The 27,536-nt window shown below is 42.3% G+C and overlaps 1 protein-coding gene across 3 annotated transcripts; it reads right to left on the bottom strand.

The window, feature by feature from the left end:
• Positions 1-9,885: 9,885 nt before the first annotated feature.
• Positions 9,886-26,383, bottom strand: SLC38A2 (solute carrier family 38 member 2). 3 transcript variants are annotated; one of them, XM_056342146.1, is made up of 16 exons: positions 26,093-26,383; positions 25,277-25,465; positions 24,927-25,008; positions 24,700-24,815; positions 21,522-21,595; positions 21,332-21,424; positions 21,062-21,143; positions 17,905-17,987; positions 16,838-16,896; positions 16,562-16,708; positions 15,702-15,781; positions 15,503-15,603; positions 14,993-15,117; positions 14,166-14,310; positions 13,951-14,048; positions 9,886-13,219 (listed from the first exon to the last, which is right to left on the bottom strand). In XM_056342146.1, the coding sequence occupies exons 2-16, from the start codon at positions 25,393-25,395 to the stop codon at positions 13,121-13,123; spliced, it is 1,503 nt and encodes a 500-aa protein (XP_056198121.1). In that variant the 5' UTR covers positions 25,396-25,465; positions 26,093-26,383; the 3' UTR covers positions 9,886-13,120. The 3 variants fall into 3 exon arrangements, with proteins under 3 accessions (XP_056198121.1, XP_056198122.1, XP_056198123.1); XM_056342147.1 differs by lacking the exons at positions 24,927-25,008; positions 25,277-25,465; positions 26,093-26,383 and adding an exon at positions 22,243-22,402; XM_056342148.1 differs by lacking the exons at positions 24,927-25,008; positions 25,277-25,465; positions 26,093-26,383 and adding an exon at positions 22,243-22,399.
• Positions 26,384-27,536: the final 1,153 nt, after the last annotated feature.

Here is a 27,536-nt window from a genome sequence, read left to right as displayed (position 1 = left end):
CCATCAGTTTTGGTATGAGATATATATATATATGCGCCATATATATCCAGGTTTGGGATATATATAGTTTTGTCTCTTTTCCTTTTTGCTGTTCCAGGAGATAGGTGTACACCTTTCAGACAAGTGGGAAGTGTCTTTACCTTTATTAAAAAGAGTTATGACATGTAATGCTCTTCTTGATCTATCATGATGTTGTCCTCAGGCACGCTTTCTTTGCAAAGCTTTTTTCAGAGCCCAGAGTTAAAGAAATGAGCAGCTGAAGTTCTGATAATCCCAAACTAAATCCAAATCATGCTCATAAGTCTAAATATAAAGCAAGATGTGATCAGGGTTTGCATATGTCAGCTTCATTTGCAAAATTAAATTCTGACAGGAAATGGAAAACAAGAAAATCATCCTCAAGAGGACTCTAATAACTCCGAAATTTGAATATTTTTATCTTTTTTTTGTTTGATCCTCTTTAAGGATTAATATAGTGTGCCAGGACGATGCTTCCCACACAGGAAACTTAACAGACAGAAAATGTTACAAGGTCTTATATCACAGCAGAATGAAAAGATGTTTGTAACAAGAGGAGAATGAGAAGAGAATTTAAAGGAAATGGTTGCTTTTTCATAGCTTGATTACTTAGAAGCAGCAGGCAGGAATTGTCCTAATTTCTCTTAGGTATCAGATTGGCCACTAATTAGTCATTGGGAAGGAAACACAGAAATACTGTTTTGTGCTGTCATATGACCTCGCCCACGGGATAACAGTGGCTTTGGCAGCCTGCGTGAGGGGCTGGGGAAGGCCCAGCAACGGCAGCGTGGCTGCTGCCCTCCTGCCCTGCCTCCATCTTGTGTGTGGGCGCCTGCATGCGTGGCGGTGGCTGCAGGCCCGCACCAGTAGTTAAATAAGATATTCACATGGCAGCCACGTTGAGGCAGTTCTCTTCATCTTCCTAATTCCCCTGCTGAGAAGTATCCTTCCAAAAGCGGCCCTGTCTTCCCTGAAATACATTCAGGTCTGTTATCTGAGAATTTCCTCAAAACATTTACCGTGAAAGGGCATCTGTGAGAAATTCCTTCACTGGTACAGCTGGAGCAAGTCTGAGAATTTTTGCAAGAGGCCATAAAACTGAAAAGGTGGTTTGTTCAAAGGCCAAATACTTGGCAAATGTGTCCCAGAAGCACAGCTTGTTTTACCACCATTGGCCTGCCTGGCCATGCCAGTGCTGTGCCTGGCCTTGTGTGTGCCATGTCCGATGCTATGAAACACATTCAGGCCTTTTGGTTTTGAAATGGAAAATATCATGAGAACAGTTTTGATTATAATCCAGGCACAATTCATAATAGGATTAGGTGTCAGCAGCAGGCTGGGGAGTTGGGGTAACTCTTCTTATGCCACAGGGCTTTTCTCCATCACCTTTCTCAGCACGTGCCCAAGTTACTTACTTGTTGCGGTGCAAGTTTGAGTTCCATTTCCTTTTTCAGTTTCTGTATTAATTCCATATAGGAGGACTTGAGTACAAAAATAACTTATTTTAGGCTCAAGTCCAAAACTACTTTAAAGTAAGTGTTAAAGTTAGTGGGACCGTTCAATCTGCTTAAAGCATATACCCCAGAGCCCCAAGCACAGTGCAGAATGAATGCAGACTTTGCCTTACAGTTCAGGCAAAGCTGGACCAAGTGCTGCTGGTCTCCTCCAGCACCTGGGGTACAAATGCTTATGTTCCAGCAAACAAAGCAACCCTGGGACTGTAATAATGATGCTGGCAGGTTTTAAGATGGTTTTAATAAGCCCTGGCCACTCTTGTGCATAGGAAAGTTGGTTAGAAGATGAGCAAGCACTTTCACTGGGTTTTGGAGGGGATTTGCAGCTGTTTCTGTTGTTGTCTCAAGTAATCCTTGTTAACTTTGTGGTAGGTTTAAAAAATGTGAGCTGGGGTAAATATGTGACAGCTAGTACTGATACTACGTGAGATCACCACTGTTAGATTAAAATGCCTATAGAGCAAAGAATTTATCCTTTTTTGTGTCTTCTAGATAAGTGAAGTGCTTGACAACAGCAACATAATCCAAATTAATTATTCAAAATCTTGACATCTTTCAATTTCTGTGTTGCTATCCTCTTTAAAAAATTTACCACTGTCATCTGCCTTTGCTGCAGCCAGCTATAAAGAAAAATGGAAATGCCCTCATACTCCATTAAAATACTTTTTCACCTTGTTGTTCTTTTTAATAGGCAAAGTTGTCCTTCCTCAAAATACAGGCATAGTTCAGGCCATCTGTTTTGTTCCACAGAGCCTGTTTTTAAATCCCCAAGAACAAAGACATTTCCAATAAGTCAAGGCAAATTCCTTCCTTCAAATGTAAATATCACCATCAGTCCCTTGGTCAGAAGGAAATACTTACTGTCTTTTCCTTCCTATCTGCTTCCTAGAAAATTGCATCAAACCCACTGTTTTTTGTTGATTTATTTTCAGGAAGTGAAGTTACTAGCTCAAGGTCAGAACCTTGTTTGTGACTTTGCAAATTTTTGCATGATCCTTGTGATTTAGAATATAATAATTGAGTGCAATTAGAAAAGCATGTAGCATCACTGGTACAATTTGGTATAGAGTGACAATCCTGGGGTCCCTCAAAGCTACGGACCAGGCTGACCATTTCCCTAGGGAATGAGTAAGTTTTATGTCTTACATTTGTAGCACAAAAACTTATCATTGCAAAAGATTTCCATAACAAGAGAAAACATTTTTCTGGCGAGGGGGACACACACATGTCTGTATATTTGATCTGTGGCTGTTTAGAAGGAGGAGGAACGATTTGCCTGCAGTTTGCCCGTAAGGGCTATTGTGTGGCTGCACTGGCTGGTGCATAGGCCGTGGCTGCTGTACCAGCTGTGGCTGCCTACCGCTTCTTGGCTGCCCTGAGACGCTTTGCTGTGCTGGGACCCAGTGCTCCTTTGTTTTCCAGGATGAGTTTGCTCATTGTCAGCTTGAAAATCAGGACAGGGAAAGGTTTATATATCTTTGGGTAAAAGTCAGAAACAAGTGAAGCCTGAAAACTTACTCATCCTGTTTTAGCTTATTTCTAATGGTTATCAGCTGTAAAAATCCATGTTCAGATGGTCATCTGGACCTCCCTGCTACTTGGATGAACTATTTTCTTGATTTCACTGAGCATATAAATGCTAGTAATTGCTCACAGTCAGAAGGAAAGGGTTCTGGCTGATAGTGATTTATTACTTACGTTAATGTGCCAGTGGGATAGAAGATAGCCTTGTGGGCGCTAAGTAACAAGAGTTAAGTAATGACTCAGGTTTCCCTTGGAGACTGTCAACACATGCAGTTTTCTCCAACCTTTTTTCACATAATTTCAAAGTAATTTCAAATTATTATGAATATTTATTAATTGAGCTGCTTTATGGGCTGGGCTGGCTGATGTTCAGTTCTTCACACATTCTGTTATAATGTACCTCAGCCAGGATTATTTCCACAAAGTCCTTCCTCTTTTCCTGTTCAGGGAAAGCAAGGAGGCAAACAAATAACCATGAAATCACTTTGGGAGTTCTGATGTTATACACAGACATTCTTCTCGTCTCCCTTCTTGTTTGTCAGCGGGTCCACTTTCTTTCTTCTTCACAATCATGATATTATTCTCTTTTTCTGTTCCTCTCCAGGCCTTTTTTTCCTCCTGTGTTTCTTCTGGCTTGTTTTCCTCCCGTGGCTTGCAGCTTCAGTGAGCCCCATTGCCAACTCCAAAAATGCAGTTGCTGCCTGTGTCTTCACTCATGCTTGTGGGAGCCCTTGGTGACATCAACCTGCTTGTGAGCACGCATGCTGGGAAGGGTGAGGAGACCTGAGGGGCTAGCAGCCCCCATTGTGATAGGTGCTTGGCCAAGAGTGATGGCTGCTTTCACTGTGCAGAAGAGCTGGCTGCTGGCAGCTCTTGCTCCCACCCTTCAGGCACCACGAGGCCGGGACCTTTTGTCGAGCATCCCTTTCATTAGCACACACTCAAGTTTTTGTTTTGGACACTTTTCTCTTTTGTGTAGTGCACCCAGCTCAGCGGCTTGCCCACCCTTTTGGCCCTGCATCTGCCGCCTCCCTGGAAGGCTGCAGGATGAGTGAGCTCATGGACCTAACACAGGCTAAAGAACAAAAGCACAAACCCTGAAGATTTTCAAGCCAGATCAGTGCACAGGGTAGCAGGTAATCACGGTCAAGCTGCAGCAGGAGGATGCAGAGAAAACTTTGTGCAGTTATGTTTTCAGTTACGCTTTCCAGTGTCAAAGGCAAACCGTGGTTTAGTAACATTAATGCATCAGTTGGCTGTCGTACTCACTGCTGCGATATTGCAACATTTCTTACTGCTTCTTTATCACTGAGTGTTTAAAAATTTCCCCCTCTTTTATATTTTTATAAAATATGGTAGTCAGTTCGCTGGACTGGGTGAAAAGGACTTAGGTACTTCCTCTCTGAAATCAGTTAGTCTTTGCAGTCTATGAGAAGATCATATGGAAAACTGCACAGCAAGTGAAAAGCAGAGATATTTATTCATGGGAAAAAAGAAGTGCTAAGAAGTTTGCAAAACCTTGTGAGAATTTGAAAAGTGAACGGTTTAGGGTGCTTGTGGTGGAGGGGACAAGGGAAAGCTACCATGCATCAGTCTGAAAGAGAGTGAAAGAAATGAAAGTAGGAAAGATTTTGCAGAGGAACCTCTGTAGTTATATCTCTGTTATTGGACTGTGTATAATAACACACTGTGCACAGACAGGGAAAGCACCATGTCTAGTCACTTAGGCAAGGGAAAAGTCTGAATCACACAGGCAACTTCACTTGGATAACAGCAGAACTGACAGAAACAAAATAATCTGTAAAAGTACTTTAGGTTCCATGTGTTTAAATGTTCTCATATTTATAAAAACAATAAGGCAATCAAAGTAGTTACTCCAAGTAGTTGTTGATGCATTTTCCAGAAAGATTTAATGGTTCTCCAAAGTTTCTGGATGACAGAGATAGAATCTGATTCTTTCCCACAATTATCCATTTACAAGTAGGAAAGGAAATACTTCAGAGGTTTAGTTTTGGTCAAGTTGCTGCTAGAAAATGCAGAAGAGGACTGCTGTTCCATGCCAAACTAAAACTTGCAGGGGAGGACAGATGAATATTCTAGCAGTTAGCCATGCTTAGACATAGTAAATGTCATAGAACTTCTCCACTGGGACTCTGAGATAAGCAGTGTGTTGATCCAAGATACGGATTGTTAAAATGGGTTGAGAAATTTAACCACAAAATGGAAACTAGCTCTGTTAAGCGCAGGAATAGTGAAGTGCTGCATTTGACCTACCACGATGGCTGGAAATCTGTGGCAGCAAAAAACAAAACCATTTGTTTAAACTACTGATTTGGTTTTGAAACAGCTCATATGCTAGTGTAACCCAGCTGGTGACATGGCCCAGCATAGAGCTGGGTCCCGGGAAAGGAAAGGCTGCTATATTATAATCAATTTGGTATTTAAGTTAACTGTGTAAGTTCTGAAGGAGCCAGGTATGTGAAATACAACATAGCTGAAATGAGTGCTCTCAAGAAGACATGGAGATTAAAGGCCAGTTTGCAGTGGCCACCAGAGTACAGGCTTCCAAAGCACAGTGTGCAAGAGGAATTTGGAGAATCCTGGACCTTTCTGGGACCCAGAAAAATAATGTAGCTGTGAGAATCAAAATTGGTTCTTGTCTGGTTTACTAGGAGGAGAACTTGTGGGTTTCACTTCCCCATTTGACCTTTAATTGTCTTTCCAAGTAAATCCAAGCAGATTGGAAGAGCCCTTATGGCCTCTATTCCCAGTGTGCACACAGAGATGCAGGCATGGACACACACAGACTCACCCCAAACCGTGATCAATTACATCAAGCATGACTCATTTACTTCAAAATGTTTCCTGGGACACCCATGGTTTTAGTAATCTGATTAGAAGACTGTAAGTTTTATTTGTTCTCAGAAACATCATCTTTGCAGTAAGGCAGGAGACGTGTGTAATCTTTGGGAAGAAGGCAAGTGCCAAAATCCTGCACAAGTGAGAGCTGGGTGATGGCAGGAGCTACGGATCGTCCCCATGGGCGGTCGATCCGTGTTAGTGCAGATTTCATTTCCTGTAGTCAAGGCATTTTGGCTCCATCTCTGCAGGCAGGCTGGTGTATGCAGCAGGCTTGCTGCTCCTTGGTAGGAAATACCTGCACCCAGCGCTGGCCTCTGGTAATGCTTTTGCAGCTTCTTGTGACAGCTCCATTTCCTGCAGCTGGTAATCTTAGGAACTTCCCCACTCGTTCCACAGAAAAAACACATCCCCCATATGCCGTTTTCATTTGGAGTCCAGTAATCCTTGCAGAGCAACAGTTTCACAGCTGATGCCTCCCCAGCTGGGTCGAAAGAGCAAGCACAAATGCAAATATTTCAGTGGCAGCTATTTTCAAACCAGTCTTCTGAAGGTCTCCTGGTTGCCACTGTTTTCTGTCTGACACAGAGGGAAACTGTTCACGCTCTCCGTGGCTGCTCTCCACATTTCCACAAAGCTGTCGCTCTCCTGTGGCCTTTTTGATTGCCTTCTTAGCGTTTCCCGCAGCCATGGCACTGGGGCACGCTCCCCATGTCCTGCCCACAGTGGAAGCACCTGCCAGTTTTACTCATCACCCAAATCCTCGGTGGGGGTTCAGGCTGGACCTCCAGGTGGCACTGCTGCGGGCAGGGTGAGGTGCCCAGGGGGTAGCTCCCAGCCCACACCGCCTGTCATGAGACTTGGCTGTTCCTCCTGTGTAGTGACCTGGGCTCCAGCCCCGAGATATGCTCTACCGACATGTTCAATTATACTGCTGAAGTGGGCAGGAAGGAACAATATTGGCTATTCATGAACTGGTATTTATTTAAAAAAAAAAGTAGACATGTGATTTACCATGTTGGCTCAATAACTCCTGAGTGAGAATACCCACAGTACCTCACTTGGCTCCATTTAATTTTCCTGCAATCCGAGCTGTTTGGAGGTGATGTGAACAAGATTCTTAAAGATCACCAAAAAGCTAGTAATATAAGCTACCCTTCCTTTCCAAGACTCATACTGAATTTCTATGTTACTGTTAGTACCTATTCAACATATATTACCTATCAATTTATGTTCTGAAAATTGGAAAAAACTTCCCCCCCACCTCTTTTTAATATATCTAAAAGTAATAATGAAAATAAAAGCTAGCACTTATTTCTAATTTAAATAACCTCTTCAAATGTGGTTGATGATCCAGCTGTTACTGGGATTACCTGACTCTGCTCTTACTGGAATACGTTTCTGTTCTTTCAAACATTACCTACTTCTGATGTTTCTCCTGACATTTTCCATTACGAGTAACTGTGGCAGGGTAGTGTTTTTGTGCATCTGTGTGGAAAAACAATCAGCCTAAATGATCTGACCCATTTGAGAATAAAATTGGGGGAAAGAGGATGTTTTCCCATAGTGAAATAATAAATCATTTTTCCTGGGAAAAGTTGCCCCTCCCTTTCTCTACTGCTGGGCTTTGCACTCGGCCAAAGGCTGGAGGGGCAAGAGGTGCCTGAACTGAGTGTGGAAGTGGGCTTCTCCGGGTTGCCGAAGGAGTCCATGGGGACTGCTGGAGAGCTGGGACTGGAAGGATGGCCAGAGAGCAAGAACATAAGGTTTGTAGTTAGAGTGGGGCCATGAGGAGACTAGCTGGGCAAAGGCTGGGAAAATCAAAGGCAGATATTCCTACCTGTGCCTGGGTAAAGTGAATGTGGAAGGGTGGGAGCTGGACTTGGGCAGGCATGTAGTCAGGAAGGTAGTGAGATGAGGGAAGGTGGCTCACAGGAGGAGCTGGGAGAGGTGGTGTTAATGGGGAGCTGGCAAACTGGGATTGGGTTCAGAGCAAGAGTGACAGAGCTGAGAAGGAGTTACCTTGTGACAGCTGAAATCAGCTGTGCAAGAAGACAGAAGGAAATGCATATGAAAGCAGGTAGGGTTTAGACTGTCATGCTCAAGAGACTGAAACCAGAAAGGCTGAGGAACCAGGCACCGGGTACATCTGCACTGGAGGTGGGATGGCATGCCCACATTCCTGGAAGGACAGGGTTGGGGGCTCCCTCATGGCATCTCAGCTCCTTCTGGTGCTTAAACCTGGGTATACACTGGCCATTCTCTCCTCTGTTTCTCCTGAAAGGAAACCTGGGCACACAGACTGAATGGGAGCTGTGCTGCCCTACAAACAGGTATATGAGCTAAACTATGGGGGACCTTTTGGGCATGGGAGTGAGCTGCCTAGGCATGACCTTGGGACAGAACAGACTTGGCAAGGCAAGGGGGGAAGAAAGAGGTAAACTTTAAGGGAACCAGAAGAAAGTAAAGAAGGCATATCTCACCTGCAGAGGCATACAGAGATTCCCAAATCTCAGCATTGTGAATAAACCCTAAGCGACAGCTTATCCCTCTTCTGGAGCAAAAGCTTTGTGGTGGGTAAAGAAGTTCAAATCATTAGGCACTGTTGCACAATGTAATTATTTAAGTTTGTTGTGTTTTTGTGGTTTTTTTTTTTTTTTTTTAAGTATTGTACAGTCTCATTCATCACACAGGGTGAGCCAGCTCTTAAGGGGAATCTGAAGTGCATAGAAAAGACTACTTCACATATTGTGTTGATGGAAATGCCTGATTGCAGAGATGTGGGCTTAATTGTTGAACCTGTCAAGTGGCATTCTGGGGAAAGGGCTTCTCTACTGCTATGAAATTCCTGTATGATGGTAGGCAAGTTATGACACTGAGCATTTCCAGACATGATTACCGAGTGGCTAACTTGAAGCTTAGGATTCTTGTTCATGATAACTCAAAATCTCTTTGCAGTTACGCTTCAGAGGAAGTAAGCAAATGCTGAAGTACAAACTAAGCAAGTGCAGGTCATTAAATTGTGGATTCAAACGCATGGCTGCTTCACAGTGCTGCCTCCCCACACTTCAGGTCCCCAGAGGTGTTGACTGCTTAACGCCTTCTCACAGACCTGCAATGCTGTGAAAACGAGTAATCATTTGTATTTCACAAAGATGACATTAAAATGAGAACTAGAGAAATGAGGACATTCATCCCTCATCAGGATGGGCTTTGGACTTTGAACAAATACAAAAACATAGTGAACACATAGAAAACATGATAAAAAAATAATGAATAGCTACTCAGTAGGGGTTCCAGTGAAAAATACTATGCAATCATGTAATTAAAGCAACCTTAATTGAGGCATTTCCTAATTTCAGGGTACTTAACTATGCCTCTTTAATATTCCTTTTATACAGTGCTTTGTTGCTTACTTAACACACCAAGTTACACTTTCCATGTCTCTCTCACTCAGTTCTTAATATTTGGGAAAGACAAAGATTCGTATGAATTCATAGAGGTTTCTGCAGAACAAAGAACTGATAGGCCGCACTTGGTTTGTATCGAACTGCTAAAATACAAGTGAAACAGATGCACCAGTTTTGAATTTTTTTGCAGAAGCAGTTTTCTTCTGGAGATTCAGTTGCAGGAAAATGGCATGGAATTTTGGCAAGACTCACTGATTTGTTATACTTCTACAAGACCTAACGCATTGAGTCTTGTCTGCAGACACCTGTGCTGCAACAAATGACATAATACAGGTTTCCTGTGTAATGCAGTATCTTGTTTCCTTTAATGTCCACTTGTTCTGTTTACTCTTGTAGTACCATAAATTGTGGACTTGGTTGTATGCTATTCCCTGCCCCGCCCCTTCCTGAGAAACGCTCATAAGTAAAACATATACAAAATTAAAGCTACACTGAAAATCCTTCAAATGCTCCCCCCCTGCCCCCCCCCCCCCCAAAAAAAAAAAGCACCACAACATTGCTTAGGATTATCTGTTTATTTATTTCAGTTAAAACAAACATACAATGTTTCATTGAAACTGTGTTGCACTCTCTGCCAACAACTATAGCTAGACTGTTGGCCTCCAACAATACAGTGGATATTTACATATGTACACGGATGTACCGTAGGATGCCTGAATTTGGTGGCCTAACAAATCCATTAGATCATCAAAGTTGTTAAGTGCTGCATTCAGGAAATCGTAACATCCATGGTAAATTTTAGAGGAAAAGTATGCGTGAACCTGAAACAATGCTTTTTATGGACCCAAGTGACTCCTGTGTTTATTGCAACATATACATTTGTAATAAATACAGTCTTAGTGTTTTCTTACACACCTTAGGTATAACACATTTCTTCCATTTTTGTAAGCATTACATTTTGTTGTAAAAGAATCTTTCCTGTTGTTATACAGATGTACAACATGAACAACTCCTTGAAATGATGCAACAATCAGTAATGAGAGAGGAATATATACATAAATCCCAGATTCGAAACCTACATTATATACATCATAATTACAGTATATACACACATACAATTTATGTACATAGACTATCATAAATATTGAAAAATAGGTTTAGTTTTAATGGATTAATGTTTTATAAATAACATACTACATATATGACTGAAATATCATGGAAGACAGTAATGTCTAACTGAGGTGACAAGACAGTGGTTTAATACTGAAGCTGCTCTTTTAGGTGGTTTGTAATGTAGGTAACTTTAAGCAGACAGGTTTGTAAAAAAACCCATAATTAAATAATTCACATGTTGGAAATCAACCCAGCCAAGTGGAACTCAACTGTTGCAGGTGGAGACCCAGTCATCAAATCATGTAACACGTAAAATCTGGAAATTGCTACATTCAGAGAATTAAGTGACATCTCCCTCTTCTCTGGCTGCTGAGAAGGATTGTGTAGTAACTTCTCATTTACACCTCCTTCCTCTTCTGTGGTCACTGACAGAAAGGAGGCTGTTTCTCTTTGTTTCCTTCTTTCTAAATGCTGGCTGAGGAAGTACTTCATCCCTTATGTGCTACAAATTGCTCAAAGGTAGACAACATTTTAATCCTCTTCCACCTCTCTCCATCTGAGGAGAGGAAGAGACAAGCTGCCAAAGGACTGAGGAGGCACGCACCCAGCGCTTCTGTGGAGATCAGGTAACATGGGGCAGTTAGCCATGGATGGCCAATGCACAGTACCTGAGGCAGAGAAGTACCTAAGGAGCGTTAGTCAGTGCTGACTCCAGGACTGTTAATTGCCAGTTGAGTACCACTAAAATAATACAAACAACACAAGAGGAATATAACTTCTCATTACAGTTTTACACTATGGATTTAGTGACCAGTACTTACAGTCATGCAGAAGTATCAATACAAAATACCTGCAACTCTTTTCAAAGATTTTTAAATGGCTGGGCAGAGACTGACACGACCTGCCAAACTGTGACTATCATTTGGATTTGTTCCTGATTAATTCTACAAGAGCAAAAAAGTCTCAGGCGCTGTTTAATCAAGGGATTACAGGCCCTTACTTGTTCCCTCTGACATAATGTCCGAGTGGAACTTTGTATATCAGATTTTTAAAGCATCATGTCAGATGAAGACAGTTGACCACATTGCCATGATTATTTCATTAATAATCTCTATCTAGGCTTTTGTACCCGATAATGTGTTTGAGAACCCCTTATAAGCCAAGTACGCTGTTATACAAATGTTACTTCTCTTCAACCTGGGATAAGAATGAAAGGGTAAACATGCACTAGAAACAAAACAGCTAATCACAACCATACAGCACCTGCTTCATCAGCTAGCTAGCTAGGGCTCATAAGAAACTTACCTATTTCTGAAGCAAACAAGTATGAGATGACTATCCAGCCTATGAGGTTATCTTCAATACTACTATACAGTATAAATTGGAAGAGGAATCCCAGTTAGGTATGCGAAGAGAGTTTGTACCAAGCATGAAATACTGGTGCAGTTACTTTGTGGATCTGACTCAGAAACAGAATAGTCAAGTAATTCAAAATCCAATAATGGATGAGTAATTTGAGAAATACTGTACAGTTTTTGAATATTATACAACTAGTAAACTACATTAGGACCCTTCTGTTTTCCTACAGAGTGTTTCAAGATAAGATTGGACAGAAAAAAAACCCAACAAACATTGCTACAACTGGTAATGGACCTTGTTAATAAAGAGAACTCCAGGAGGGAGTTTTATATTAATGGCATCATATGCTCCAGTGCCACTGAATTTATATCTACAACAGGAAAAAAACCCCAAAAATAAAGCAAAAACCCCCAAACCCTGTTTTACTCAATTGCACTACTGAGTACCTCAAGAAGGGAAATGTCAATGCCGTCTTTATGATTTCTAGATTAACTATATTTTTGTCAAAACATAATTGTTCTAAAAGGTGAGGTTTTTAAAGCTCGGAAATTTGGGTTTCCACACCATTTTTTGGAACTAAGGTAACTGTAGCTAATTAAGCTGACAAATGATATTCTGAATCTTCAAACTTACTTCAAACTAAGTGAATTTCATGGGAAGCATTTGTCATTAGAGAATTTTTACTTGAATTGGTTAATTTTCTGTTTTGGTCATTAGAAGTATTTTTTAAAATAAAATTTCTTCTAATTATGCCTCTACAGAAAGGCAACCTAGATTTAATTTAGGACACTGATTAAATATTTGTATGAGCTCTCCTATGTTATTCTTTCATTCTTTTTAGAAAAATGTTTCTTAAAGTCAAAATAGTGCTTTTGAGGTCCATAAGAATTTTTGGTACAAAAAATAAGTGTTTTTCTCTCTCTCTCATTGGTTATTTAAACACTTTGCTGTAAATTAAAGAGTTATTTCTCACATCAAATGGTTCCATTAGGCACATTCAAGTAAAATAACAAAATATCCAAGTAACAATGACGAAAGCCAAACATGGCTTGATAAAAGTCTACAGAGAGTTCTGTCCATTCTCTGGAATGGAATAAAGTTGTCACTTCCTTCAGCCAGACACTCATGTGGTTTGATGTTTATATCCACTTCCACCATGCGAATAGTTTCTTAAAGACAGAGTTCAGGTATTCAACCATCAGAAGAACCATCAACAAAGAATCTGCATTTTAGAGGAAGCTGAATAGCTCATTTTCATTCTCAGTAGGTATCTGAGTGAACACTGGCATTTGAAGTGGAGTATTAGAGATTAAACCAGGACAGTTAATGGCCATCAGATGCAACATTCTGGGTCCAGTCTAGAACAATCAGTGTCATACACCCAGTCATCACAAGTATACCACTTAGGAAGAAGAACGCAGCCTGAAAATAGAAAACATAAAAGAAGGATTTCAGATTCTGCTATAAAGTCATACCCATATATGGCACAAATGCCATTGCTCATGGAGGACGAAGAAAGAGACGAGATCATGGAAAACAGTAACAAGCTAGGTACCCTTCTCATACTTGAGGTCCTTTTTCAAATAAAAAAGTACATTTAAGTGTAGCAGACCTCACCCTCAGCTGAGGGAAGTTAATGCAGCTGCTGATACCAGTCGGGCTGCGTCACTACGCTGACTTTATTTTGACTCAGTATGTCTAAAATTTGATTCTGAGTCAGTATGTCTAAGGTCAGTGAGAGCACCAAGATCAGTCAGGATCACCCAAATGAATACTGAAGATCAGCTTTTCTGGGGTGAATTATGTAAATAAGTCTTGAAAGAAAATCTGAAGGAGAACAAGACTATTACTATAGCTCTTAAGGATAAACTGTTGAAATCCGGTTCTTATCAGCAACAGTGACCCAACTATTGTTAAGATTGGGGGTTGGGGGGTGAGAAAAGTCACTGGAGTGAACTGAGCCTTACGATGGCTGTCTCCTCAGTTTTGAGTACCTGTGTGACTCCGAGGTGTTAACTAAGAGAAGATTAAATGCTGATGCACTGCTGCCCTTCACCAGGACTTCAAAATTCTTACATTGTTAAGAAAAAAGCTAAAGTTCTTGCTCTGAATTAGTAAGCAAGTATGACTGTGACATATTTGTCTATACATACCCCAATCTTTTGCACTGACTTCATTGGTTCCTTCTTCACTAACTTGATATAGAAGGCAGAAGGAAGTATAAAGATCAGCATGGCTGCTGCAGATGCACCTGTATTGAAAAAGCATAGAAATAAATATTCATAAATAAGTAAACATAACTTAATTAAATCCAAACTGCACTTTCTGAGATTTCAAAGACTACTTGGACTGATGTGAAAATGCTTACCAATGAATCCAAAGATGTCTCGAATAGTAGGGACAAAGATAACAAGCACGTTGGTAAACACCAAAAGAGCAACTGTAATGGCACAGTGACGCCACCATCTAAACTCCTTCCCTGCCCACAACAGCTGGGTAATGGAACTGCGGATCTTTAGAAGAGGGGAAAAAAGAAAAAAAAAAAAAAAAAAAGTATGTTAATGTAATTTTCCTGAACACTTCAGATTTTATTAAAAACTTGAAAGACATGAAAGTAATTTTTTTTTTTTTTTTTTTTAATATTTACTTCCTGCACTTGAGACAGCTCTGTGTTTCTAGTCTGTTTAGTCTGTTTCTCTTTTCAATGATTTAGATTTCCAAAGCACAGCCAGTAATAGAGAAAAAAACCAAGGAAAAACATCTGTCTTGAACAAAAATAAACCCCAGGGATTTTTGTAACGTCTAAGGATGCTGCTCAACAATATATAACTAAATAACCAGAATTTATATTCACAATGTACTTTCAAAAAAACCTTTTTAAAGTTGATAATACAGTAGGGCAAATACTTTTATAAACAGGCAATCTATTCCATCGCCCCAATTAAACCATATTGGGAAAACAACATAACCCAATGTATTTATATCTACTGCTTTGTAAATGTTGCCTGTTTATTTAATTTATTTGAATTAACAGTATAGATATATGTCCTCAAGCTTATTAGATTAAATTTCCTTTTTCAGTTAAGAGAGAAATTCTGTTAATAAATGGGAGTTGCCAAATCAGTAAATGACTGCAGCAGGACAGGTGATGAAAATAAAAAATGGTTTTAAGACCAAAAAAAATAAATCACTTACTGGGAAAATAACTACAGGTACAGTAAGGGTTACAGCCATAAGTACAGCGAGACGCACAATAAGAAGAAGAACATCAGCACCCAGATAAGCAGAGTAGGTATGAAGCAGTTCTGGTTCAACTTTTCCTATAAAGAAAACAGTATTTTAAATAGATATAGCTGACATTTCTTAGACAACCACTTCTGCTCTGAATACTATGTGAATTTTGCAGTCACAGCAACATGAATTGAAAGCCTCAACAGCTCCTGTAAGCGTGCCTCCATTTTACACAGGATAACTTGGAGACACTGAATCTGTTTTAATCCAGTTTGAATCCTGTGCCTTGGGCCTAATTCTACTACTTATCTCCTTTTGGGTATGCACTTACAAAAGTATTAAAAAACCCCAAAACCAACAAAGAGCATATATTTAGAACGCAGAGAAAATGCTTGCTTGTTCGAATCTAAAAATAATACTGCGGTTCTGCAGAGCATAATTCATCTAAAAGAAAGCAGAGAAGGCAATATTCACCATAAAATGTCAGGTATCCAAAGAGAGCAGCCAATAAGTACATGAGGAACATGGCAAAAAAAGATACATAGGACACGTTCATCATCCTTTTACGGCTTCGGCTACAAAAAAGAGAAAAAGAAACATTAGCAACAAGAACATTTTGTTTTATAATACTACTTTCGTTTAGTGAAATTACAGACACATATCTAACATTTACCTTTTCAGTTCTTCATAGATTGGAAGAATTGCAGGATGGCAGACAAAAGAAAACGTTAGGATTGGAACAGCATAGACAGTCTGAAAAACAAATGTATCTTTCTTAAGTATCTCAACAGACATTAGGAATTTAGTCTTAAAATATTCATCAGTAGATTTTTCAGTTTTGACTTAGGCATCAGTTTTGTTTTTGCTAAAGACTAGCTATTCCTCACAACAGAAACTGGCAAAAATTAAAACAAGTTCATATTTTCTTAAATGCAAATACTCTCAAATCTCATTGAAGTCCGTGCTAAGCTGACTGTATTTGCATTCAGAATTATGTTCTGCACCTCATAGGCTTAAGCCATTGCTGCCTGATCTTAGCTGCCGGGTATTGGTCGTTGGATGTACTTCTTCCCCATGTGCAGAGGTTCACCACACATGAACAATTACACAAGTAATTGGGAGCATTCATGGAAGTCCAAACTTTATGGCTGGGAACTTAAAGTCTGTTCCAAACCCTGGCATAAATTTCCCATTTGCAAGCTTTTACTATTTACTTCATCTTGTTCTGCAATCAGTTTTTTCAAAATGTGTTACTAACTTAACTTGGCAAAGCTTGAGAAGTGATGTGCTGAAGAATAATAGCTGTGTCTGTTGCCACTCAACTCAGGCAGGCACCTCAAGCTCCTCTAATTTCTATCTATTTGTAGTGTGGAAACATCCAGTCTACAGGAGGTAAACAGTGCCTAACTCTACTGGAACAGGAAGTCTTAGCACATCCCAAGTTTACAACTGGGCAATTACTAGAAGGAAAAATGACCTAATTCATCGGCTAAGTTACTTCTTTTCAAGAGAGTCTGATTTTTAGTCAGTTACCTGTGAATTGAAGATGAAGTATTTTGGCTTGCACACATCATCACTTGTTATGTTTTCATCTACCAAAGGTGCCAGTGTCATATTTATTGTTATGTTCATGATGTCACTGTCTGCAGGACAAGGAATCTGAAACATCTTCCAAATTACCTAGAAATAAAGCCATGTATTTATGGTTACCTTGACTAAAGCACTATGTGAAACTTTTCAGAAACTGCGTTTAATTTCACTTTGAAATGCAGTTTTAGAAGCACTGAAAATATACAAGATTATACTTACAACAATCAGAAAGAAGACCATGCAAAGTAAGGAAAAGCCACTGGTATAGCCCAAATATCCTGTGATCGAGAAAGATAAAAAAAAAAATCTAAGGTACAATGAACAGAAACACCATTCAAGTCATAGCATTATGACAAAATATATTCTGTCAGTGATCAATGGATTGCCATTTTCTTAGTGTTACATAGAACGAGTTAATTATTCATTGACTTTCTGCTAATCTTACACCAGATCTGAAAGTTCTCAGACATATTAGGGTCTACACATACAGCGAGTCTGTAATATTAAACTTTATAACTTAAAAAAACAAATAAATATCACAACCCTCCCCACCAAGAACTATGTGAATGTTTTATTATATACTAAGAAAGATTATAGGATTAACTCTAATAGAACGCACTATGAGATAATTTAGCCTTTTCCCTTAGGTTTTTATTAACTCACTTTTCTTGTAATACGTAGTAACTTGAGAAAGTAATTCACATTAAACCTCTCAGTTAGTAAGGTTCTGCTACCGGATCCTCTGAAAAAATAGTGTGCTAGCTGAATCATTCACATTTATCAGTGAATTAAGCCATTTCAGATAAAGCATCTTGTATGAGATGCTTTACTACTGCTTGGGATCTAAAATGCAAAAGGTGACTTCCACTTATGTTGCAAAGACAGTTTAACTGGCCAGGGCTATCCCTATTCTTTTCAGACTGTTATAGGATAGTTAATAACACTATTAGCTAATAACAATTTTATACTACTTCACTGCTGACCAAAACAGGTCAAACTTTGTTATAAGAACACAAACAGAAAGTTACTGCTCAGTCTTGTCTAAAGCTACCCTAGCTATTGTCCCTTCATTTTCCACAAACACATCTGTAACTTACGATACTTGTCTTGATTTTTTTTTCTTACGTAGATGGACAGCAATTATCTAAACATGGATTCGGCCCAAGAGACATGCTTGGAGACAGCTGTTAGCTCCCGTAGTACTTCCAAGACTCAAACACTGTATCAACCCATTCCCCCTCAGTATTTACAATGCATTTTTATTTTAATCGTTCTCTATTGCTTACCTAAATTTTTCAGTAAGGACAAGGGGAGAATGAGGATGACAGACACCAGCAGCACTAAATAGTCTCCATTTAGATACCATACTCTGTAGAAAAAATGTAGTATTTGTAAGTAACCAGAGTATTTGAAATTATGACATTTGCAGTTGAGTCTTCACTCATCTTCTACAACACATGGCTTCTTAAAAAAAGTAATACCTGATGTCACAAGGATTAGCATTCAACTTACTCTATGGACCTAAAGCCTTACAATACCTTCTTATCTCCTTCTTATCTCACCCCAAATCTGCATTGTGCCTTTCCTTTAGTGTCCTTTTCTAAAATTAATATGCATCTGGAAGTCAGAAGACAGGAAAGTAAATGACTGGTTAGAAAAAAAGTCAACTGGGATCAATCATGGCAAAAATAGTAATTTATTTAAATGCTGGTTCCCAACTTTCCAGATGTATTAGGATATTGCAGGGACCCATCAGGGTGGTGATCCACTTTTAATGGGAAGAAAATTCTGTTGGGTGCCCTGCAGGAGTTTAAGAAAAACAGGTGAGGGCTGGAGTTAAGGCAGTAGCTCAGGCCCACTGGCTGAGAAAACTCCACCAAGCACTGGGAGTCTCCTGGAGGCACGTTTAGTCCCTTTCAGCAGGGAAACTATGGTAAGAACCTCAGAAGTTTCTTTCCTTCAGATAATTTTTGCCATTTATTCCATAAGAAGCAGCAGCTATTTTTTGAAAAACATTCTGGAGTGTTAGAAGACTAACATCTCCCTTTGAAACACAGAAAAACAAAAGTTAGATCTGTGTGAATATAATGTAATTTCACTGAACTAACAGAAAAACTGATCTTAAATATTTAATCATGGCAGAGTAACTGCTTTCTTCCTGTGTCCTACAGGTTCATCCTATATGCTCTAAGCAATTAAAGTAACACTAAGCATTTATTCCCAAATATTAATACTTCAACTGACTGTATATTATTTAGGTAAACAAAGACAAAATAATGATCTAACTGGAAATTTGTGCATTCAAACTCAAGTGAATTATAAGCCTGCATATGGTACTGGAAATATGGAATCACTTTAACAGACTTGCTCTGGCTTTATGTAGTAAATGCAAAAACAATTTGGTCATCCCTTTCCCCAGTTTTATCTGGCGTAACTAAATGCAAAAACTGCATTTGAGAAAGTTTGGATGTGTAGGACATTAATATCATGTACTTTTTGTTGTCTTTTTTTTTTTTAAGGTAGTAGTCTTGTAGTAAATTTCAAAAGAAATCACAGCACAGAGATTCCTTGCATTTAATACAGTCACAAGAATGTGCACTGTTATTGCACATGCCCCACATGGAGGCCATCAGGACTTTCAGAGCAAGGACTTAGAAGTTTTTCTGTGCTGAAGAGAAAAGAATGGGATTGCACAGCTTTTAAATACAGCTGAGTATTTTAAAAGTCGCTAAATTAATTTAAACAATGGAACTAGTATTTGTAATATGGTCTCAATTCCAGAGTATCTTCTACAGTAAGCATTATTTTGGGACATTTAAACAGGTAAGTGCTTACATTTTAGGCATCAGGCTGCCAGAGTGGAATCCATGCCAATGGTAGCCACCCAGACTCCCCTAAGCAATGCATGAAGACAGTCAGTTAAATGGGGTCCACAATTGCCAGAGCACTGAGAAAAGATCTACTTTAAATCATTGTACAGCTACCTAGTACTAGGCAACGAGAAAACACTTAAAATACAAATCTCAATTTAATTTTGTCTGCCAGATTTGCATAGCAGCAGCTGTATCCAGTGAGGTTCACAGCCTTTAACTTTCCCTCTTTAACTGCAACTGATTTTGAATTCTTCTCTGAAGATGGGACAGTTAAAAATACTTGCCTCCAAGACCCCTCGTAAATACTGCCTACTCCAGGGACTTTCTTAAGAAGTGTGAAATAAGGACTTCAATTCAGCCAAAGGAGGGAAATGAACCTTCCCAGCAAAGAATTTGTAAATATTACACTACTAAGTAAATGGAGCGGGTGCGTTCTTTGATTACATTAAAAAAACCCCACAAAACCCCCAAAAAACAAACAAAAAAAAAAAAAAAGAAAAGAAAGATGGCTAGCACTGTTGTCATGACAACATCTATCAGTAAGCTGTATGAACACCACCAAATGGCTTGAACCCCTTGGGGAACAGAGGCAGAAAAATGCCTACCTTCTGAACTCAGGCTTAGGTGTAAGTTGGAGTCTTGAGCTGCTCAGCCCTCTCAAGACTGGGACACTTCAGGACAAGGCACAGAAGTACAACTCTGAAGAGTGAGATTTATAGCACTTAACTCTATCCATCTGAAGTCAGGCATCTTGTTTTAGATAGCTGTTTTTACACAACCTCTCCATATAGAGTGTTATAATAAATTGTTCTTTGGAGATGCCCAAAACAGGTGTCTAAGCCAGGTGCACTGAACTGACCACTACAGAGAATTGCCCTTCTCCACTGATTATACATAGACCAGAGTAACGGTGAGCTCAAAATCTAACTTTCAGATGGTATGCCTAGCTAAAATGAACCCTACATGAGGCACCCACTTTTAAAGCCAAGCAGGACAGCCACTACGGAGTCAAGGAGTCTCCAGGGCTAAATGGCAACACATCCACCACTTTAGTCTTGGGCCTATATACTCTGTTTTAGCTCAATGTTTAGTCCTCATGCTTTTTTGAGAACCGTTCCTGAAGACATTCATTACATAACCACACCTTAGTCTTATATTTAATCACCTTCCACAATATTAACACTAGAAAACCAAAATAATCAGTCCAAACCAGTTGGAATGCAGTAAGGGGGAAAAAAAAGGAAGAAAAAAAACCACCAACCATAACCACATTTACCTTTCCTTATTGAAAGTATGTACTCACTGGTACATACATTAACACTTACCTTATGTTCTTTAGAGAACAGCTTTCTGTAATATGATGCGATACCTGTGTTTTTCTACCCTTTTCCCAGGACAGGCTGGATCTAAATGAAGTGGAGCACTCAGGGGAAGGGCAAACTTACTGTATCTCTGTCTGAGTAAGAAGCTACCCTATGGTGTAACGAACGTGGTCTTCATATAAAAATATGTACAGTCTCCGTATTTGTTTCTCCTAATAGTTTCTCTGATGAGGAGTTCTAACACCTACCCTGTGGTCTCTTCGATGTTCATAAATGTCTTGATGACCAATGGTAACTCATATTTCACTATGAAGAGGTAGCTTGACATAGCTGTAGGTGAATAACATCATAGATCATTACAAATATAGAATATGCCACAAGATGCAAGAATCACATAACATGTTTCATAACTTCACTTGAACACAAGCAGTTAATGAACACATGTTGTGTGAAAAAAAGTCTCCAAGAATAAGTAGGGAACTACTGACAGTGCAGGCATTTTAAGATCTTGTCCTCACCTCCAATGTTCTGCATTGTAATTGATCCGGAAGCAGCAAGTTTTCCAGCCATACCAAATGCCTTCATTCCCAACTGTTCATACAATAAAGATCCTAAAAGAAAACAAAAATAATCAGTTGGGAGGGTGTGTTTCACAAAAATACCAAATAAATAAATACCGTATGTTTGTAAAATAGTAATTTGCTCTACCTCCTTCATTGGCAGTCTTCAGAAGGAGATGCACTGAATACAAAGAAAATATTGAGACAAACAGCAGGAGTATCCTGGGGAGGGGAAAACATGCAAAGTTTTAGTAGCCATAAATGACTTACTATAACCTTATTAAGTAAATGCAGATAAAACATAAAAATTAATCATACTAAAATATTATCTAGGAAAAACCACAGATGCTATGGGCAGCTAAAAGCATTCTGAAAACCCTATTAATGCCTAGTTTAGAAAGGATTTTATACTAAAATGCATTTCAGAGGCAGGCATAGAAATTCTAGTATAGGATTCAACAACACTTCAGTGTAAAGTGTCATAAGCACTGACAAGTCTCAGGCCATTATAACTGGCTACATCTGATACAAATAACTTACAAAGTATCGATGGGAATGGTTTTGTATCCTGGTAAGAAACTGTATTTCTCCTGTCTTCAACAGGGTGTCATGCATGTACCAAACATGAAGTTGTGACTAACTGTAGCTAAAGTGAAGATTATCTCTTGGTCTTAAACAAATAAGCTTTTCAGCTTAAATGTGTGTGACATCTTTTTTTATGTAGGGATGAAACTGCAAAAGCCTTAAAGAACTGACTGAAAATTCAGATGTATCGAGAGTTGCACGTTCAAATGAAAATACGTATTTATTGTTGTTAAAAAAAATAAAATAATTCTTTGCTCAAACGTTAACTCTTCATGTGTGCTTACATGGGAATCGCTAGTGGCTTGTTCATCTTCCCCACAGCTTTTACATGCAATATGTATTATTTCCATTTGCAACATCTAAAATTCGGATCTCTCAACAACAAATCTCTCCCACAACAAATGCACTTCCCGGAGTGGCACACTAGGGGGGACTTCTCAACTGCTGAAGAACACAGTGGAAAATTACAAGATATTCAAAAAAACCCTGGCCTTTCTTATACCAATACAAGCATTCTGCTTTATAGGAAAGCTAAGAATCAGCACATCTGCTCAAAAACAGCAAGATCCACTTAGAGCTCCCACAGTACTCTTTACATTTCCTTTTCTGTCATTTTTAACTTTGGTGAAATTTGTAAACACAGCACAAAGAACTGGAAACAAGAACATCTGAGAAAAGCTTCACAGATCTCTCCAAGGAATCCAGGAAACATGTTACTGTGTCAATTAGCACCAACACATGCACACAAATAAACCTCTTTATTTTTGACAGGTAGAGATTAACCAGGATTTAGTTCAGCCATCAACTAGAAGCAGCATAGTGAGATGTGCAAGGGTTACATTTCATTAAAACAGCATAGGTCCTGCACCCCTCAGTTCTAACCTCGGAGGGCTGCCCACAGTGTTGGCAAGATCAGTCAGCAAACTCATCTTGAAGCTCAATCGGTTTCTGGCTTCCAGACGGTATCATTCATTCATTTAGTGCTGACACGAGTGACAAGTCACAGCACTGACACAAGTGACTCCACAGAGTCTTCAAAGAATTTACTGCCTTAATCAACTGTATCTGGATCTGAATCTGTAACCTTGTTATTAAAGGATGTCTATAACGCCCTCAGTGTCATCACAAATCCTCAGTAACATCAGTGATTGACTGTTTTCCCACCTGGGAAGTATACAAACTCCACTAAGGAGTTTATCTTTGAATCACTACTAACGCAAATAGATCTGAGTGCAGTATCTGGAAATGAAAGGTAACTAAACGACCTCAGCATCCAGTCATTAAATTGACAGTCTGGGACCTTTTTTTTTTTTTGTCTCCAGAAGGACCCCCATTATATGCAAATTTGTTCAAATATCTAACCTTAAATTCTCCCCCCCCCCCCCCCCCTCCTCAGACATGTTCTAATGTGCATTATGCTGTTTTTTTATGTGCTGCAAAACATCTTTAGAGGACATACAGGAGACATGTAGGAGAGACAAAAGTATCTACATCTTCTGAATTCATGCTGCTAAGTTTTTCATTCAGTTTAGCATCATCTAAGTAAGTAAAAGTCTTAGTAAAAAATCAACATATCACCATATATTTAAAATAAAATCCTTTAGGTCAAAACTTCACACACTGGTAGTTTCCCCAGGAAACTTGAATGCCACTCTGATATACTGCGAAATATCTGGAAGTAAATCTGGCCTGCAACTTTCTGGAAACCTGGCAACATAGTAACGCAAATTTCAAACTAAATGTTATTCTCCACTTGTTCTTGAACATTCAGCACATTTATCTATTTCCAGGATAAAAATAACAAGTTCCTTGAAACATATCCACAGATTCCCATTTGCTCTCAGTCAGTGATACTACATGTTGTGTGAGCTGAGCTGCCTCCTATGTATGAAAAATGCACTTTCCCAAGACATTTAGAAGCACTGTACATAATTGTTTCCTCGTGCCATTTCCCATTATGTTACTAGTCCGGTCTTCTACCTGAAAGCTTTTGCCAACACCAACAAAGACATGCTGGTTATTCCACAACCCTCCCTTGCAGAGAGACAGAAATTTTTACAGGTGTAGCTGAAACCAGTTCCCTGAATTGAGTAAAAGCACAGCAGTAAAAAGGATTCCTTTATTGGTGTAAGCACATTGTACCTCTAGAAACACAACTATGTCAGCTGAAGAAAAGGAAACCATGTCCCTGATTGTTAGGACTGGGCCACAGAAATTTTAAGAGTAGTCATGGCCAGACTTACAAGAGGCAAATAAGATAATGCCCTTCTACCTACTGTTTTCTTCTCTCTACAGCCTGATCCTGTACTTTTTGTGCAATTATGACTTCCACCAATTGAAAAGTTTCTGTTGTCATTAATTTCAGTAAGTGAACTCTGAAGGAAAAAGCTACCACGGACTTCAGTCTGTCAAGTAGCAACCTCTCTTTTCCACCTGGATAACGGAATTTTCAAGGGAAGTCTATCAGTTTTTGTGGAGAAACTACAGCTAAGGAAAGGAAAATTCACCGTAAAGTATTTCGTGGGTTACAGAGCTTGCAGTGAATCTGTTTGTTTTTGCACATACTTCTGAATGTATCACGATCTCTTAATTTAAAACAAGCCATAAATCCTACAATGCAGTTCTGCACCTATGGCAATGACTGGGTATTTTGTAAAGGTCATATTCTTACATCAAGTATTTTTCCATTATTAATTACACAGCAGAAAGATATTTTTTTTTAAGAACCAAAAGATACTTACACAAAAAGAGCAATTCCAGTGTTAGCCATGGCATACGAAAGACCAAGGATGCCACTACCCACAATAGCATTGCTCAGATTAAATACTGACATTCCAAAGGAAGTAGTACCTGGATGCTGAGAAAAGGGAGATAGGTAAAAATTAATGGAAAGTTATTTCAGAATTAAAAAAAACCAACATAAAGGAAGCTTTTGTTTTGTTTTGAAATGTCATTGCTATATACTTACATACTGAGTTTCATATTTCTTCTTTCCAAGGTTGGAGTCAAGCAAGAAATTTTGATTTTCTGGATCGATATCCGCATAGTGGCTGTAAAAAACATTGCATCGTTAGCGGCTATCACGGGCGACTTGCGTACGGGCTTCGCGTTCAGCATTCCCACCCAGCGCCGGGGGGAGCGAGACCACCGGCGTAACGGTGCCAGGAGAGCCACCCCGCCCGGCACCCCGCCGGCACAGCGCCTCTCCGCAGCGCGCCGCCAGGCCCGGGGCGGCGCTTTCTACCGGGGCCGCGGCCGCCGGTGCCCGCGGCGGGGTGCCGCCCGTCCCGCGGCGGCGGAGCCCCCCCCCCCCCTCACCTCTTCATGGCGGCCGGCTTGGTGGGGTAGGGGTAGCTGAAGTCGTTGCTGTTGGAGCTGTAGCTGCTGCTGTCCTCGTCGGGGGAGATGTTGAACTTGCCCATCTCGGCGCTGCTCATGGCGGCGGCGGTGCCGGGGGTCGGGGCTCGGCGGCCGCTCTTTTGTCCTTGGCGGCGGGGCTCGCCGCGCCTGCGGAGGTGGGAGGCGACGTCAGTGCCGCAGCGGGCGCCGCGGCCCGTCACGTGGCCACCGCGCGCCCGCGGCTCGGCGGCCCCCGCCCGCCGCCGAGTGGAAAAGTACCAGGCGCGCGGGGCGGGGGGCGCGCGGGGCGGGGGGCGCGCGCAGACAAAGGTGCGCCCCGCGCCGGTACCTGCGGCGGCGCCGGGCACCGGGCCGAGGCAGCGGCACCGCCACGCCGCACTACCCCCCCTCCCCCTCCCCGATAGCGGGGCGCAGCCTGATGCAACACCCACGGACGATTGTCACATCGGCCGCTGGAGCCTCCCGTCCCGCGGCCGTCGCTGTGTCCTACCTCCCCCCCCTCCCCGCCGGCGGCACCGGGCATCCCGGCGCTTTCAATGGAAAAGCGCAGGTCAGTCACGGCGCCGCGCCGCACCGCAGTCGCCTGGGGTTTTTCCACCTTCCCTACGCGCGCCCGCCGCCGCCGCGCGTCCCGGCGGAGCCCGGCAGAGTGCTGGGCGGCGGGCCGGGGGCTGCCGGCAGACAAAGAGCCAAGGACGAGCCGCGCTGCCACCGAAAGTCGCCCCGTTCCTGCTGGCGGCCGCCCAACAGCCGGCACCCGGCGCCGCGCCGTACCTTCTCCGCAGGAGCCTGAACGCGAGGTTTCCTCCCGGAGCCTCGGAATAAGGAGATGCTCTGCTCCCCGCTGCTGCTGCTTCTTGCAGGGAAAAAAAAAATCCCCTTAACTATAAAACCTCAGCGAAAACAAAACGCTAAATAAATAAAGGTAGGAAAAAATCACTTGAAGAAGCCAGCGGTATGAAAGGGAAAGAAAATATCGTGTCCGTGGCGCTCTGGCGGAGGCGTGCGGCGCGCAGCAGCAGCGTCGCTCCCGGTCTGACGGCCCCCTCGGGGCGCCGCCGCTCTTCAGGCAGGAATGCGGGCGCGTCATCGCGGAGGGGCGCGGCGCCCGCCCGCCGCCGCGCCGCCCCCCGCCTTCCTCCCTGCCCGACTGACCCTCCGCCCGGGCCGGGCGGCGGGGGCGGCGGCGGGTTGGGGCGCGCCCGAGTGAGGTGTGGAACCGGTCACCGGCGTGTGCCCGGCGGGGGGTCGGGAGCGGGGCCGCCGGCGCATGACAGCGGTCGTTGCGGCGAGCATCTCTCCCGTGTTTACGCCGGGGGCAGCTGCGTTTCGCAGCGGAGACGGGACGCTGCGGCGCTAGTCAAGAGCGCCCTGTCTGAGAGGTGCTTCCACCTGCCCGGCGCAGCATCTGCAGCGGGACTGCAGCGCCGGGTACGGGCCCAGCGGGGCCGCCGCCCCCCCCCCCCCGGTTCCACCCTGCGCCCGCCTTTGGCGCGCCGCCGCGCTCCGGCGCTGGCGTTTCCCAGTGTCTTGGTGCGCGGCAGGGGACGAGGTGCCCCCGACCCGTCGCTGCCCGCTGCAGTCACTTGCTATTTTTAATACGCGAGCTAAGCGGTGGTGCACGTGCGAGCGCGGGCCGCGGCGGCAGCCCACAGGCCCCAAGCGCCGCGTGCGGGAAGCGATCCGGAATGACCGCCTCCTCCTAGTGATGCCATGCAGGATAAAACCCACTTTAGGGAAGGGCGGGGGGAGATAAGATCTCGCTTCCTTTTCCTCAGGTGATCACGCCGCGAACTTTTGAGGGCTTCGCTGCTCGATCCCCCTCGAAGGGGGCTGGGGGCTCTACCGCAGCCCCTCACACAGGCAGCGAGGCGGCAGCCCTGGAGCGGGCGAGGCGAGGGGCCACAAAGCCACTGCTTCGTGAGGCAAGGGTGCTGGAGGAGCCTCCCTGCTCCCTGTCCCCGCGGCAGCTGGACACTCCCAAGCCGCTCTGGTGCTGCTGCCCTCGAGTGCAGAGGACGCCCGGCCGCCGAGTCGTTTGGCCCCTCTGTGTCACCTCCCTCCCTCTCTCCCTTCCCCGCGGCATCGACGAGCGGTGGAGGGTGCGAGGGCAGCCGGCAGCGCAGCCGCGCTGCCTGCCCGGGGTCAGGCCGGCCACAGGCACACGGGCGGCTCGCACCCTCGAGGGGCAGCGAAGCCCCCGCCACCAGCCGCGCCT

This window comes from Falco biarmicus, chromosome 5 (genome assembly GCF_023638135.1).
Source record: "Falco biarmicus isolate bFalBia1 chromosome 5, bFalBia1.pri, whole genome shotgun sequence".
Classification (NCBI taxonomy): domain Eukaryota; kingdom Metazoa; phylum Chordata; class Aves; order Falconiformes; family Falconidae; genus Falco; species Falco biarmicus.
Note: the sequence above shows the minus strand (reverse complement) of the source record. Positions and strands in the feature narration are given on the sequence as shown.

Excerpts from the sequence above, each read along its gene's own strand:
- SLC38A2 (XM_056342146.1), bottom strand. The coding sequence starts at position 25,395 with ATGAGCAGCGCCGAGATGGGCAAGTTCAACATCTCCCCCGACGAGGAC. Across the intron at positions 15,604-15,701 it reads ATCTATGAAGAACTGAAAAG|CCGAAGCCGTAAAAGGATGA; the intron begins GTAAATGTTAGA and ends TCTTTTTTGTAG. Across the intron at positions 14,311-14,992 it reads TACCTGTAGTTATTTTCCCA|ATCCGCAGTTCCATTACCCA; the intron begins GTAAGTGATTTA and ends CCTCTTCTAAAG.